Raw genomic sequence first — 14475 nt, forward strand, 5'->3', positions numbered from 1 at the left:
GATGCCCAGCTCAGGTGAGCACTCAGATGCAGAAAGCTGGGAGCTGCCAACAACTTAGAAGTGAAAATGAGTAAGTACCAAGAGACTGGAACTTTACTCCGAGTTATTTTACCATGCCCTTACTCAGTGACTGACTACACATGCAGTGTACCTTTTAATAGGCAGTTACACTGTGGGTACGCACCATTTTCACTTTTTTTAGAGTCACAAAATCACAGAATCACAGAATTTCTAGGTTGAAAGAGACCTCAAGATCATCAAGTCCAACCTCCGACCTAACACTAACAGTCCCCACTAAACCATATCCCTCAGCTCTACATCTAAACGTCTTTTAAAGACTTCCAGGGATGGTGACTCCACCACTTCCCTGGGCAGCCTGTTCCACTGTCTAACAACCTTTTTGGTAAAGAAGTTCTTCCTAACATCCAACCTAAAATCCTAACTTAAAATCCATATGTACAATATTTTGCTTCAGTACTTACTTCTAACAGTTTGGTACGTTTAATTTTATTCCTAAACTTTGGAGTGCTTTATCTCCCCAGTTTGTATTTTTTTTTTTGTTTGTTTGTTTTGTGTTTTAGCTAAATATGGGAGCGCTCCAGTGGCAAAAAAAATGACTTTTCATCTCAGGATTATACAATTGAATAAATATTCAGTAAACTGAGTATTTATTCAATTGTATATTGAATGTTTTTTCAAACACAGGACACGGTCACTGTGTTAATGCTTTCAAAAAGATTAAAAAAGCACCATTTACTTTCCTCAATTTCTGTAAAGTCCATGCTAGAGAATGAAGGAAATGTCTTACAGGCAAGAAGGGCTGGCATTGGAGCTACACTGATAAAACAAGGGTAAGCGGAGGATGGCCCTCGTTTTGGTCACAGCCAGTATTTTATGTCTTTCTGAATTAACAAAAGCAAAACTGTACACCACAACACTTATGTTCCATTACATACCGGCATGTGACCTGTAACACACTCAAATATTTTAGGAACATTTCATAAGTTTCTGAATTAAAACTAGCCTGTACTTTTGGCCCTAGAAATTTAAAAGGCAACTGACTTAAACTGTGTTTGACCTCTTAATAATGAGAGCCAAGGATCCAGTGAAAGGATCCACAAGCCGTGCTTTATTACACATGAAACATCAATTTCATATTCAAGCATTTGATCATTCAGAGCCAAAGTCAGTTCTGAAAAAATCTGAAGTGAGGAATCTCGGTTTCAATTGCACGTATTGCTCACACTTGAAATCCTGCAGAGCTGCACGAAACAAGATTTTGAGTTGAACTCTAGGCACTGAAAATCTTAAATATACTTAAAATTGAACAGGCCTAATTGAAGTCTGAGGCAAGTAATTTTTTTCAGGGTGTGAAAAGGAAAACACGTTTAGGCAGAAAAAAACTCAACATTCAACAGGAACACTGGAAAGCAATAGACGTGATGTGGTTATGAAGATAGAATAAAAGCACTGACAGCTCATCAGGAAGGCAAGCCTCAGTTTTCGTTCAGTTTTTCCCGTTTGTTGTCATAGGCCTATGCTAAACATAAGTTAAATAATATAAAGAAAAACCACAAGCATTGAATCCTGCATCCTCTTAGATACTCAGAAGTGCACTGCAATGTAAAGGTTCTTGTGCACTTTCTGAAGGTGCCTCAATAAAACCCATGGAAAAATGTTAAGTAGAAAGAATTGCTACTTTGAACAGAGAGGCTACACCATGAAAGACACTGTAGCCTAGACAAAGCTTCAAATTTGCTTCAGCCAACAGCATACCAACTTGGAAAGAACTGTATCCTGGTCTTTCAGGATAATTCCATGCTAGCACAAGGCTGTGATTAGAACTTACTGAAACATTTACCAAGCAGCAGAGCCCACTTACGTTCTGTGTTTCTTATGGAGTTGCACTTAACAGTAGTGCAGTTGGTTTTGTGAAAAATGAGAAGCTGGTTGAAGAAAACAGTCACCAGCACCCAATATTTTCTCATGAATTAGTGTTTGAACACACGCCTGGTGACAGTACTTAGTTATTTCAAGTTTGCAAATTTATACACAGGAAAACAGAATTTGCATTTTCTTAAAACTTGGCTTAAGGAACAAGTGCTGCAATGTATACACTGAGTACTAATACTGATTATTTAAATTTACACCAAATGAACCTAAAAAATTAGCAAGCTATCGCAGCAAGTCAATTAGCAAGACTCTTTCAAACAATCACCATAAACATGCAGGCAATTGTGCCAATTATCTAATAAGCAGATGGGGCTAACAATTCTCCCTAACATTCAATATAGGTCACAAAACACAGATTTGCTTCTTAGTCTCATTAAATAGATTAAATACAAGAAGCTGTTAAACTAACACCAAGGTTCCCATTTGAACTGCAATAACAAAATATATACCCCAGAAATCTGTTGCTGCTAACTTGACTTGTTCAAAAACATGTACTGTTTTGGCCTTTACACCTAAGTGGTTAAAAAACACCCATAAAGCAACAAACATGCTGCTCTCTCCACGGTATCCCAGTGTCGAGCCCTCACAAAAGGAACATATGTGATCTTCTAGATGTAAGGGGGGAGGTTGTGCTTTCTTCAAATCTTAATCAGATATTTACTTATATATTACAGAGGCTCAAAATTGCTTGGGAGATAAACACCATGAATAAGTGCTAAGTTTCACGGTTTCTTTGGCTGATACCCTCCATTTCAATTTTAATAAATGCATTATAATCAGCACATGACCTAAGAAAGTGTCTGATGATCAAACAGAAAATTATTAGCCCCATAACCATAACACTTAAATTTCAATTTAGTTTTACTTCCTAGCTTTTGTTCATCACACTTATTTCTATTTTTGTTTGGTTCCATACTTTTTGCAGGTTTATTTTATAAAAACATAAAGCAACTGTTAGCAAGACTTCTACACAGTGTTGTGATGGCATCCTCAAGGACAGTTTTGGAGCAAGACTACTTTAATGCAGAAAAAAAATATCAGTCAGCCACTAAGGAATTAGAGTGAAGCAGACAAAATGAGAAAAAACAGTGTGCACAACATACATAGCTCAATGCAATACAAGAAAGAGAACCTTTTTTAAAAAAGGGGCCAAAGACTTAATTGAAAACTCATGGGGATGCTTGGCTTTGAACTTCAGTGTAAGAGAAAACCTAAGATGCATTTGAAAACTCAAAAAAGTTTTCCTCCAGAGCAGTTACATTTCTTCAAGTTCTAATACGGGAATTAATAATTTTAGGGTTTTGTTATTGTTGTTTTAATGTTCCTAACATCAAGTAAAGCACCCATCAAAAATACTAGCTCCGATACAGTGTTTCCTCTATGCAAGTGGCTGAATATAATGCAGTAACAATTATTAAGGGAACCTCAACTGACCCAACTAGCTTTTCACTAAGAAAGGAAGCAATTTTTGTTTAACTAAGAATTATCAGAATGTTCATCTTACATGTCCTGTGTATTTACCTGACCAGACACCTACCTATGCACCAACTCAAAGCTAATCTCTAAAAGGGTGAAAAAGATTGGACAGACAGAACAAAAAAAGTATTAAATTTACCACTGATGACACAGACTATTCCTACATGGTTCATGGCTTTGTAATACATTTTTACTGGTTACTGAGCTCCACTAATGTAGCACCTTGCATTGGATTTTCATAGTCTGAGTAACACATGCATTGCATGAGAGGTCTGATGCAACCTGTGACTTTCCAAGCAACATACTGGATTGTCTCTACTTTCCAGACATTTTTTGCTCAAGTTCTCTTTTTTCTAATTGTCCTGCAAGTGATGATACCTATGCCTCCAAGTGGTTTTCTAAATATTTTCTAAAAAATTCCCATAGTAATTTTTTCTGAAACTGCTTATCAAACAAAAATGAAAATCATTTACCTTTTGAATTGCTTTCCAATTTAACTGCAATTACTTTGTCTATCAAGCTGAATTAGCATTAAACTACTGTTAACCTGAGTCTCTCAAGATAAGAAATAAACCTACCATACTGCAGTTTTACAGCTTTTTTCCCCTGGTACATTGAAAAATTGTGTGCTTACTAAACAAATGTGCGAATTGACCTCTAAATGCTAATCCACTAAAAAGAACCACATCCTCTGTAAGATTACTTTCCTGTGAAACCCATTACTCAAACTTTCTTTAAACCAGAATACTGCATAGCTGCCTAATATGATTAATCAAAAGACTAGTTATCACCTCTTCTGTCCACCAAAGGCATATAATTACAGTATGAGAAAGTCAGCTATGAAAGAAAGTACTGTGTTAGGGTCCAGCAGAGCTATCTTGACTCTGCATGTACCATGTGGATTGAGTACTGTTGTCTATGATAGGCTCAGAAGAAAGAGTACAGTTCCAAAAAAATAGCTAGATTTTTTTTACCCTGGCTAAGCATTAGAATTAAAAGCTTGAAGGAGGACATGATGACTGTCTATCATGTTTTCATGGCAGTTTAGACATCTTAATTGAGGAAGCAGAACCTCCTTTTCAGCTTTAAATTAAGATGCTGAAGTAATGAATCAACCACTGAAATTAAGGCTACATATTTAACAATATTAATGTCCATTCCTAAAGAATGGCACAGAAGCATGCTCTTCTACACTATAAAGGTTTCCACAGAAGATATTTTCACAGTAGATATACAATCATTCATAGAAACAGTTACCTCTGAAGCTCTTAGCTGCGTACTTGCTGCTTTATACTCCAATTCTAGTCTGTTCTTCTCAGCAGCCACCACAGTGCTCTGAAGAACCAGATCTGTTTTGAGCATGTTCAGTGATACACAATGCTGCATAGGAAAAAAGAAAATGTCTTTTTTTTTTTTAAACATCCCCAGGAGAAACTCAAAAATAATTACCATCAAGCTTCAGAAACCATGCATTTTCTCTTTAGTGATAGCATACAATCCCGTACTGTGCTCACCTTTTTGGAAGGCTTAACACAAAAAAGAAAAGTGACTTTTTGGTGACTCAAACTCTTCAAGACATGGAATCCACCCACATTTTTAATCTGTAGGCATTCAGATATCACTTGCAACTAAACAATGTTATACCAAAAAAGCATATATTCTCTCCCTACACCACATACTCCCATATGAAGTTCCAGAAAAGGTAAAGCTATCTCAGTTCTTTCTCAGAGACAAATTCCAACAGGTGGAGTTTGATGGATTTCACACATCACACCCAGAGATGGAAAAACAATCAAGAAATAAGCACATAAAATACATGCCCCTCTCACTGGCAACGCAAGAGTGAGTGAACATGAAGTACATGGCAGGAGCTGTGACATTCTCCCTTCGTGTTCTTTTACCCATGAATGTAAGAGCATGGTCTTAACACAATCAAAATCTACTAAGTACCATAAAAGCTCTGGATGCCCCTCAGTTAGTACAGTAACCATTTAGAAGGGGTCCTTGAGTGTCCTACCTTGAACAAATGCACAAGTACAGATGGAGGTTCTGCTTTGGAAGTTTTATAACAGACTTTAGTGAGCCTCATTCTCTGGTTAGGCAACTTTGACATTAAAATGATAATTTCTGTAAGTGAGATAGCCTCGGAAATGGTCTGGAAGACTTCAAAATCACCAACATTTTCTTGCCTATGTAAAGAATAGCTTCAAGTATAAAGCACTAAGAACCCAGGCTCTTTTTTTTTTTTTTTTTTTTTTTTAAAATAATCAGCATATTAGAGAGGACCCCCCTTCTCTTAAGGTAAGGGCACACAAAGTTCCCACTGTAGACCTATGGGAATGAATATTTCAGTGTTAGCTTCCAACCCTAGTAGTAAGCCAAATGTATGAGTTCTTTACTACTTGTCATTTCAACACAAAGTTCCTACAGTGTGAACTTAGACACAGAATAAGTTTCCTTGTTTCCAATCCACTTAAATAATCTTAAAATTATCAGAGAAGCCAACTCAGAAGAGAGTTTTAATTAAAGGTGATGAAAAATAGAAGTTAAGCCTATTTAAGATAACAGCACAAGAGAGCTATATGCAAAATTTAAACCAGAATTTGAAACAGTGGAACAACTCTGTTTCTGTCAAGTGGTTGTAAAGAATTGACTCATACCAGGTCTGCTCTGCCTTGTATATTCCTATAAATATACATGCAGACCATCACTCTTGTTGACTGTTCCACATAACCCACAGAAACTCTTTAAAAAACAGATCACATTGCTACCATGCAAACAAAAATCCCATAAACATTTTAAGTTTCCTTCTGTAGCAGAAATGAGTATGCCCTGAACATAAGAATAAAAAAAAAAAAAGCTTGTCACCTGAATAGCCTACAGCTAGCACAACTACAAAAACTACAGAACAAAATTGAAAAGATTCCCATAAACTTGGAAACATGCATGAAGTTTGGTTTGGGAATGAACAGAAATGCCTGGCATTCAGTAATTTTAATAAATCACATGCCAAAACATTTTTCTTGAAACAGATCATTTTAATCTCTTCTATAGGCACTAGCACATATTTCCTTGAGCACACAAGCCGTAAAAATTAAGCTGATACACAAAATGATACAAAAATACCTTTTGTGGTCAATAACTACTTCAAGCAAATACCATCCGTTCTGCCCTACACCCTGGTATACTAAGAAATCATACAGTATGTGTCAAATACAGTTTCTTATACCAGGGAAAAGAGACTTAAAACACTCCTTCAGACAGGTTTTACAACAGTCTATAAATTACTTCAATTGTCTTTACAACAGGAAAACACTTGGGACAGTTTACATACAGGGAAACGGGCACTAAACATAAAAGTGTCAAAACCCTTTTTAACATGGCAGATGTTTTCTGCCATTCTTTTGCATTTTCAAAGTTGCTGGCTAGCTGATTGAAAGATGCTCTCTCAGACACACCAGTCATTCCTGTCCAGGGCTATCAAACAAGCAGCTCATCCATTTGGAAGCTTTTTTTTTTTTTTTAAATAAATACCAACAACTGAAGAGTACTGAAATCATCATTATTTCAGAGGGAATATTCAATTCTTTTCAGGAGTAAGCAAGAAAACATTTCAATGTCGCTAAGACATGGCAAAAGAAGAGCATACAAGATCAAAGTTGTAGTCAGAATGGCACCGTTTCTTGCCAAGTGCGAAGCCACAAGCAGATTCCCTTAGAACTAGAAGTAATTGTTTCTTGCCCCTTACTTATTCAGAAGACAAATTAATGTAATTCACCTTCCAGCAGTTCCCCTTATTCAGGCTTACAAGGTAAACTAATGTAACAATTAAACACACAGGGCTTACTTTTATTTTTAATATTGAACTCTAAAAAAAAAAAAAAAAAAGACAACAAGTAACTCATGACACTAGAGCCTGCAAGTACTTTCCTGATTCTAGCCTTCCTTCACAGTCATGGGTCCTTACAGTTTCAGGACAGTTTTTTCATGTGGGTACAGGAAGAGTTCACATTTTCTTTAGTTTTAGCAGTAAGACAGACTTTTAGCAGACTAATGACTGTTCCTTTTTTCAATAGGAACAACGATATAAAAAAAGTAGATTATTAACTAAGAGGAAGAAACAGTTCACACGAACAAGCAGTATTCTGAAAAAGTACAGACTGAAATGATTACGCAGTTCATTTCTGTATTTACTGGATCAGTCCATAAAGGACTTTTGTCACCAACAAATAAACAGGTGCAAGTTCATTAAAGCTTTAGAAGGAGTTTATCATCAAGCAAGGTAGCTTGTAAACATTTACAGTAATGCATCCAAATGTTGCATAACTCCTTCTTACATGAATTAGAATCTTCACACTGGTGGAACATATACCATGAAAAAACACGTACCTTTATGAGATGCATTAATTCAGAAACAAGTCTTGCTTTTTGCGTATTTATTTCTTTGATCTTTACATTTGCCTTTTGAGATTCCTCTTCTAGGTTGATAGCATCCTGTTCCAGCTGTTTTATACTATGGAAGGAACCAATACATGATTAATCCTAATTAAAATAAATTGCAGAAAATACCAGAATTCTTAAATCTTGTATGTAATAAACCAACAGTAAGGAAGAATAGGTATTTTTGTTTCTAAACATTCCAAACATATTAGATGCATTCCCCATACATGAACTTTATGCCTAAGAAACTGAAAACACAAAAACTTTCATAATTAGAGAAATCTGAATTTAGGTTATTAAGGGCATCTCTCAGCAACCATATGGTTTCTATAAATTTCAGACTTAAAGCGTCAGTGCAAGGATGACATTCTTCCTCTGCTACTACTTGCTCACAACAATACAGCATCCAAGAGTAAAAGGCTTACTTAATTCTTGCTACACATACTAGTAAGTAAAATCTGCACCTTCAGCTTCCCGCATGTACTGCAGAAAATTAGAATTTTCACTCATTTTAAATACCAAAACTGCATAATTATGAAGAACTTCAAATGAAATAATCATGCTGTTTAGGTAGCTGCAGAGGGCTCCAAATGGAGACATTCAAAAAAGGCCAAATACATCAAGACAATAATCTAGAAAACTACAAACCAGTCTTCTCACTTTGATCCCTGGGAAACTGCTGGAGCAAGTCCCTTTCAAAAACACTCCTAGCAGCATGAAAAGGCTGTCAAGAACAGTCAGCAAGCACTAACCAAGGGTTAACCTGACCACTCTGATTGTCTTCTATGACAAAATGACCAGATTTTGGATGACGGGAGATGAAGGGAATGTCATTTACCTTAATCTAGGCACGCTTCCTGTTAGGTTGTATAATAAAAGCTCACCTGCACGCCCATAAAGGAGTACAGAGAGATGCTGGCAGATGGGGGAAGCTCAAATAATGCCCTATCTTGGCTACTCCCAGGCCCATCATAGAAGTCTCCTACCTATCGAAGGCCCATCTCCACAAGCCCAGAGGAGCCAAGGACACCCCAGCTGGCACTAACCCAAATTAAAGATGAGGAGGAAAGGATATCCTGTTCCAGGACAACCTCAACCCCATCGTCCAGGTGTGAAAACCCATCAGGATGAGTCAATGTCTGAGCACTCCCTAGACTGTGACAAGTTCATGCCTGTGGTTATGGCACACATTATATGGTGCAGCAGAAAGCGTTTCACAATTGCACAGGACTTATGTGATACTGAGGGGAGAAATTGAAGGCAAGGAAAGCAAGCAATCTAGGTGACGTGGGAAGGATGAAGTGTGAAAAAAATAGAGGGATACAGGCACCAAGGGGCCAGTTACACATGAACAGCTGGCAGGTTGATACACTTGTACAGTCATGTCCCATGCCCACTCAGCACAGTCCGCTCTTTCTTGTCATTAAATTCCATTTGTCACTTTTCCTCAGCTGAGGGACTATTTGTTTGGCATTCACATGTGCATATAGGGGGCCTACCTGCAAGCAGCTAGTCAGGATCACAAGTCAGAGGACCAGATGATCTGTGGTACCAGCAGCTACAAAGACCAGAGTTCGTGGACTTAAATACCAGGCACAGGTGTAGCACCACAGACTGGGGGCCCATGAGTCCACAGTGCTAGCACCTGGCATATAAGTGAGCTTTTGTTCCTTAGTGAAGATCAAGCCAGACTAGCTGGCAACTAGGTGAAGTGGCCAGGGAGTCAAGCATGTGTTTGTCTCTAAGGTTGAGACCACAGAAGCTGGATATCAGAGGGAACAGGGGAATCCAGGCCAGCTGCCAGAGAGACCATGGGGTTAGGTGTCTCCAGGGGTAAAACCCACACTTACATGTGCAGATCTAAGGATGAGATGACAGGAATGTTGATATGCTTCTAAACAAATTAATAAGGTCTACAATGAAAAGACTAGCCTCATGGATGAAGGGAAAGCAGTGGTTATTGTCTACCTGGACTTGAGTAAGGCCTTTGACCTGCTGGCAGTACCTTGCCTAAGGAAGCCAAGAATATTGTTAACCTTCTTGGCCAGGGCACACTGCTGGCCAGCAAAATCCTCCCCTGGTATACACTGGTTCAGTACTGACCTCCATATATCTACGCTGTGTGCCCTACTCACTGCCCCAAGGATCTTAAAGCTGCCTTTGCCTTTCGTACTACCAGCAAGTCCCTTCTGGTGTGCCAAGATGTGTGCTACCAAGAGAGAGGGCTATGGCAATCTCTAAGCAAATGAATGCAATGATTTCTCACTGGAATCCTATGATTTTATTAATTATTTAGGATATTGTTATATGGCTTCTCAACTACTATCTTAATCCCTATTTCTAAGCACCCTCTTGATCTTGATTATGACCTGTATCTGACACTTAAGTATTTTTTTATATTAAAAGCACGCTTCAGTAAGTGGAAGACAGTATACATTTGTTATTAAAATTGTTCTCATTTCACACATAACACAATTTGTTTCCTACCTATCATACTTCACAGCAATTTTTGATTCCAATTGTCTCCTCTTGTTTCCTCTCTCTAAGAGTTCCTTCTTCTGTTGCCTGAGCTCATTGTCTCTCCGTTCCAGATGTTTATGTCTCTCAAGCAATGTTGTCAACTGCGTATCTAACGACTGTAACGTGCTATTGATAGCCTGAAATAAGAAAAAACACAACATTAGCATTCTTGCTTTAAACGTACCATAGTAATACATGGAAGCAGGCTATGCTTATTGAAAACAAATATCTGAAAACAAATGCCTACCTGCTGCTGTTTTTCTAGCTGCTGTCTTTCATCTGTATCCACCAAATTAGTGAGAAACTGGGCTGCTCTCAGAGACACATTACTACAGAAGGTTAGGTTTGTATAAGCAGATACTTTAACAATGTATCTTTCTTCTGCTGTGTACAGTTGCCTAAGTTTGGTTTCTTGAATGACCTAAAAAATGAAAAATACTCTTTTGACAAAAATGTTAATTAAGGCAATGCTTTTCAGAGCAAGGAATAAACTAGATGAAATCCACAGTAAAGAATGTCAGCTTATGTAAAATTCTGATTTGTTAACAAGTTTTTGCAAAAAGATGATGTAACATTTAATGCATTTTTATACTTGTAATTCAGAACAGTCAGCAAAGAACTTTTAAGATACCATCACACAGCCTATGCGACTATAAACAATCAAACAGCTTCCAATTATTCTGATGTATAAGTTACTTCTAACCCTATTACGTGCTTTTATGGGTTTCTCTAACAATATTATAAGAACGAGCTTTGGTGAAAACTATTAACATCTGCACTTGTGCTTATTTATGGTACAATGAACAAATGCATTGTACTACGTGTAAATACATGCAAACATAGCCTGTGTACCTAACTACTAAAGGCACACAACTAAATGAATAGAGGAAACCATAAGGTGACCTGTAAAGCATGAACTTCAGTTAAGCAAGCATATTCATAGAAAAAAACTATGGGAGATAAAAATACTTGAATAACTGTTTTTAGATTACTTGTGTCAAACAGGGTATTATAAATAACCAAACGTTTACCATAACACAAGGTAACGCAGTACTTCAGAAGAATGTAGAGTGCCCAGTAAACCAAGAAGAGCAAAAAGAGACCCCATGAGACAAAAGTTAATTTGACTAATGCTACTTTCAGATTATACACAAAACACCTCCAATATTGTGTTCACTTGGCTCCTGGACATTGCAAACTGTTTTAATTTTGCTTTACAGCTTATACCATGGTTGATGACATTTCCATCATAGTTCTTTTCCACATGTTCAGCTCTATAAAAATTGGTCTCCTTTTAAACTGGAACTTTCTGAGAAGTATGAAATACAATGTTGAAACACTGCATTTCTCAATCAAAAGTAATAAAAGCAGAAAAAACTTCACACAGCTTAACTGAGAAAATGCCACGTGCAAAACATTCATAATATTAGCTTATCTTTCCTGCTATATCAGTGATTTTACACTTGCTCACAGAGCTCAGGAAAGGACAGAGTATCTAACCAAGTAATTCTGAATGATCTACATAATATAACTCTCAGACCTATTACATAGGTATCTGCTTCATCAGCTAATAAACAGAAAACAGTGACATTCTAAATAGGAAATGCTTAAAAAAAACACCCTTTCTATTCCTGCTTTTTCTAATCTAGGTCTCCCTCCACTTTTATTTTCTTCCTCATTCTTAGCACTTGAGAAACGAAAAAGACAGAAAGGAGCAACAGCTATCCCAGCAAAAAAGGTAGGAATTGTTCTCTATTTAAAGAGACTGTTCCCTGAGATTCTTGAAAACACAACTTTCATTGTTCTCAGAGAGCCCAAATAATTCCTTTTCCACTTGGAGACTTTATTCTTTATACAAGACAGAAAACAGGAGATCAGCATGGACAGATAAGTGAATAAGGATTAATGCCAAAACCAGTCATGTTACTCATTACAATCCAGCAATTATGAGCTTGGAAGACTATGTAAGAGTAAGGTAGTAAACTTACTCTGAATCTGAAGCCTTTTTATCCTATTTATCATATCAATTCTAACTGAAGTTGCACAGCTGTAGCAGCCAGAATCTGAACATCAGATGTAGAAAAAGTAAGAAAGAAGCACCTTCCTAATCATTGCTTTAAGACCCCATCTCAGGGATTGAAGGGGAAGAGGTCAGGACAAACCTCAATTCTCCACCCACCCATTTTCTTTCTAGGTCAGCTTTGTTATGTACTATTAACTGTTTGATTAGAACTTTGTCCACAATATTTCAGACACTTAATGTAGAAGTTATTATAATAAGAACAACTTCATATAACTGACTCAGAACAACACCTGGGTGGAAGACATTGAGCTTTCTGCAAAGTAATGCAGTAAGCTTATTGGATTTGTTAAAATGTCTTGCAGTATCATGAACTGCTTGTATATCATGAACTGTTCTCTCTTGTGAACTCCAAATAAAAGGGCAAAACATTTTTTGTTATATTCACTTTAGCTTGCCAAATAATTCCTGAAGTAAAACTTAGTTGACAGGTGTGTTTGTGCTATTTAGTACATCTCACCTTTTCGATCATGTTTCTGGTCTTCTCTGTTCCCACAGGGACATCATGAATAGAATACTGGTAACAAAGATAACTCATCACAAGAAGTGGAGCATCAAACAACTCTCGTAAATATGAAAAAAATCCGTATTGGCTAAAGAGAAGGAAAAAAAAGCAAGCATCACCAAAAAAAAAAGACATAAAAGCAAGCTGAATTTAATAAAGGGTCAGAAGTCCCACTAATCCCAAATTGAATTGGTAACAATTTTATTTGCATGGAAAAACCATAATACATAGCAATGACACAAAAACACTACATTTAAAACCCTTTCCCATTGATTTAATCTGATACATACCGTAATTCTTCAATAGGTCTTGAAGGTAAGTTTCCAGCACATGATACAGCAGGTGCACACACAGCATTCACTCTTAATTTCTGATGATCACGTGTCTAAATATAGATTACATTATTTGGTTAAAAAGAATGGAAAAAATTGCTTTGTGAAGGCCATATATTGTTCTTAAGAAGGATTTCACTAACTTAGAATTATTTTAAACTACTTAAACCTATGGAAGAACCTACAAAAAACTCCTCCTGCTCAAGAATGACTACGACGTACAAAAGCTTATTTTTATATGTAAAAATACTACACATTAGGTATAATAAAAGCATTCAAATCCAGTGCCATGTGCTGAATCTTAATAGCTAAGCTAGGTGGTAGTCTGTATGGATGTACTACGGAAGACCCTTCTTTCAGGCTGCATGGCCATTTTGCACAGATAATGGCAGATCACTAGCCACAGAGGCTTTGATCTTAATGGGGCAGAAAAGATTGAGTATACACATGAAAGATCGGTTTAGCTACCTAAAGCAGCCCAGAACTTCAGACAAAAATGGCTCACATATAAAAATGACTAGCTTCTAAGAAGAGCCAATAAGTCTTCAAAAACTGCAGAGTAGTTTGTCATCAATCAAACTACTCTAAGGAGTGTAGCTGGGAAGCACTATGACAGTTAATGTCCTGTCTTGTGACTTTTTTTTCTCCTACGTCATCTGTCTGGCTCTCAATGGGCACAATTTCCCCATGGCTCCAGGAAAGAGCAACATTAGAAAAATAATAAGCCTGATTTGTTGCTTGGACCATTATCTTCAAGAAAGATATCCTCTTGCCATTTTAGTCAGGAGGTACTGGAAATACTTGGTACTTAATTATCAGCTTCCTGCTCTTGTCATTTCCTTTTATCAGCACTTTTTTTGCCTCTGCAGTGATTACATTGCCAAGGAAGACAAGAGCTTTTTCTAAAGAGAAATATTTTCCTAATATTTCCACATTCCTCCAGTTTTGAAAAAAATCTTACTTACTAATCAGATTAAAGTCTTTGAATATTCTGTATTAGCTACTGCAGTGATCTTATCAATGTTTAGTAACTAAGACTCAGTACCTTCCTGCAATCCTAAACCCCTCTGTTAATTTTAAAAGAAAAACTAATCAAACTGTATACCATGCTTTCTTTCCCAACTTAGGTCTGTAGGACAGTGCTCCTAATAAAAGGAGCTACTGCAACC

The 14475-nt window shown here is 37.0% G+C and overlaps 1 protein-coding gene across 1 annotated transcript in view; it reads right to left on the reverse strand.

The window, feature by feature from the left end:
- Positions 1 to 14475, reverse strand: part of SMC5 (structural maintenance of chromosomes 5) — a 49518-nt gene that overhangs the window by 17928 nt on the left and 17115 nt on the right. The window contains exons 12-17 of the mRNA XM_032205505.1: positions 13265 to 13359; positions 12930 to 13062; positions 10637 to 10810; positions 10357 to 10526; positions 7819 to 7942; positions 4687 to 4809 (exon numbers count right to left, since the gene is read on the reverse strand). Of these exons, the coding sequence (XP_032061396.1) occupies positions 4687 to 4809; positions 7819 to 7942; positions 10357 to 10526; positions 10637 to 10810; positions 12930 to 13062; positions 13265 to 13359 (819 nt within the window). The remainder of the gene's footprint in view (positions 1 to 4686; positions 4810 to 7818; positions 7943 to 10356; positions 10527 to 10636; positions 10811 to 12929; positions 13063 to 13264; positions 13360 to 14475) is intronic.

The sequence above is a fragment of the Aythya fuligula genome, chromosome Z (assembly GCF_009819795.1).
Source record: "Aythya fuligula isolate bAytFul2 chromosome Z, bAytFul2.pri, whole genome shotgun sequence".
In the NCBI taxonomy this organism is placed as follows: Eukaryota; Metazoa; Chordata; class Aves; order Anseriformes; family Anatidae; genus Aythya; species Aythya fuligula.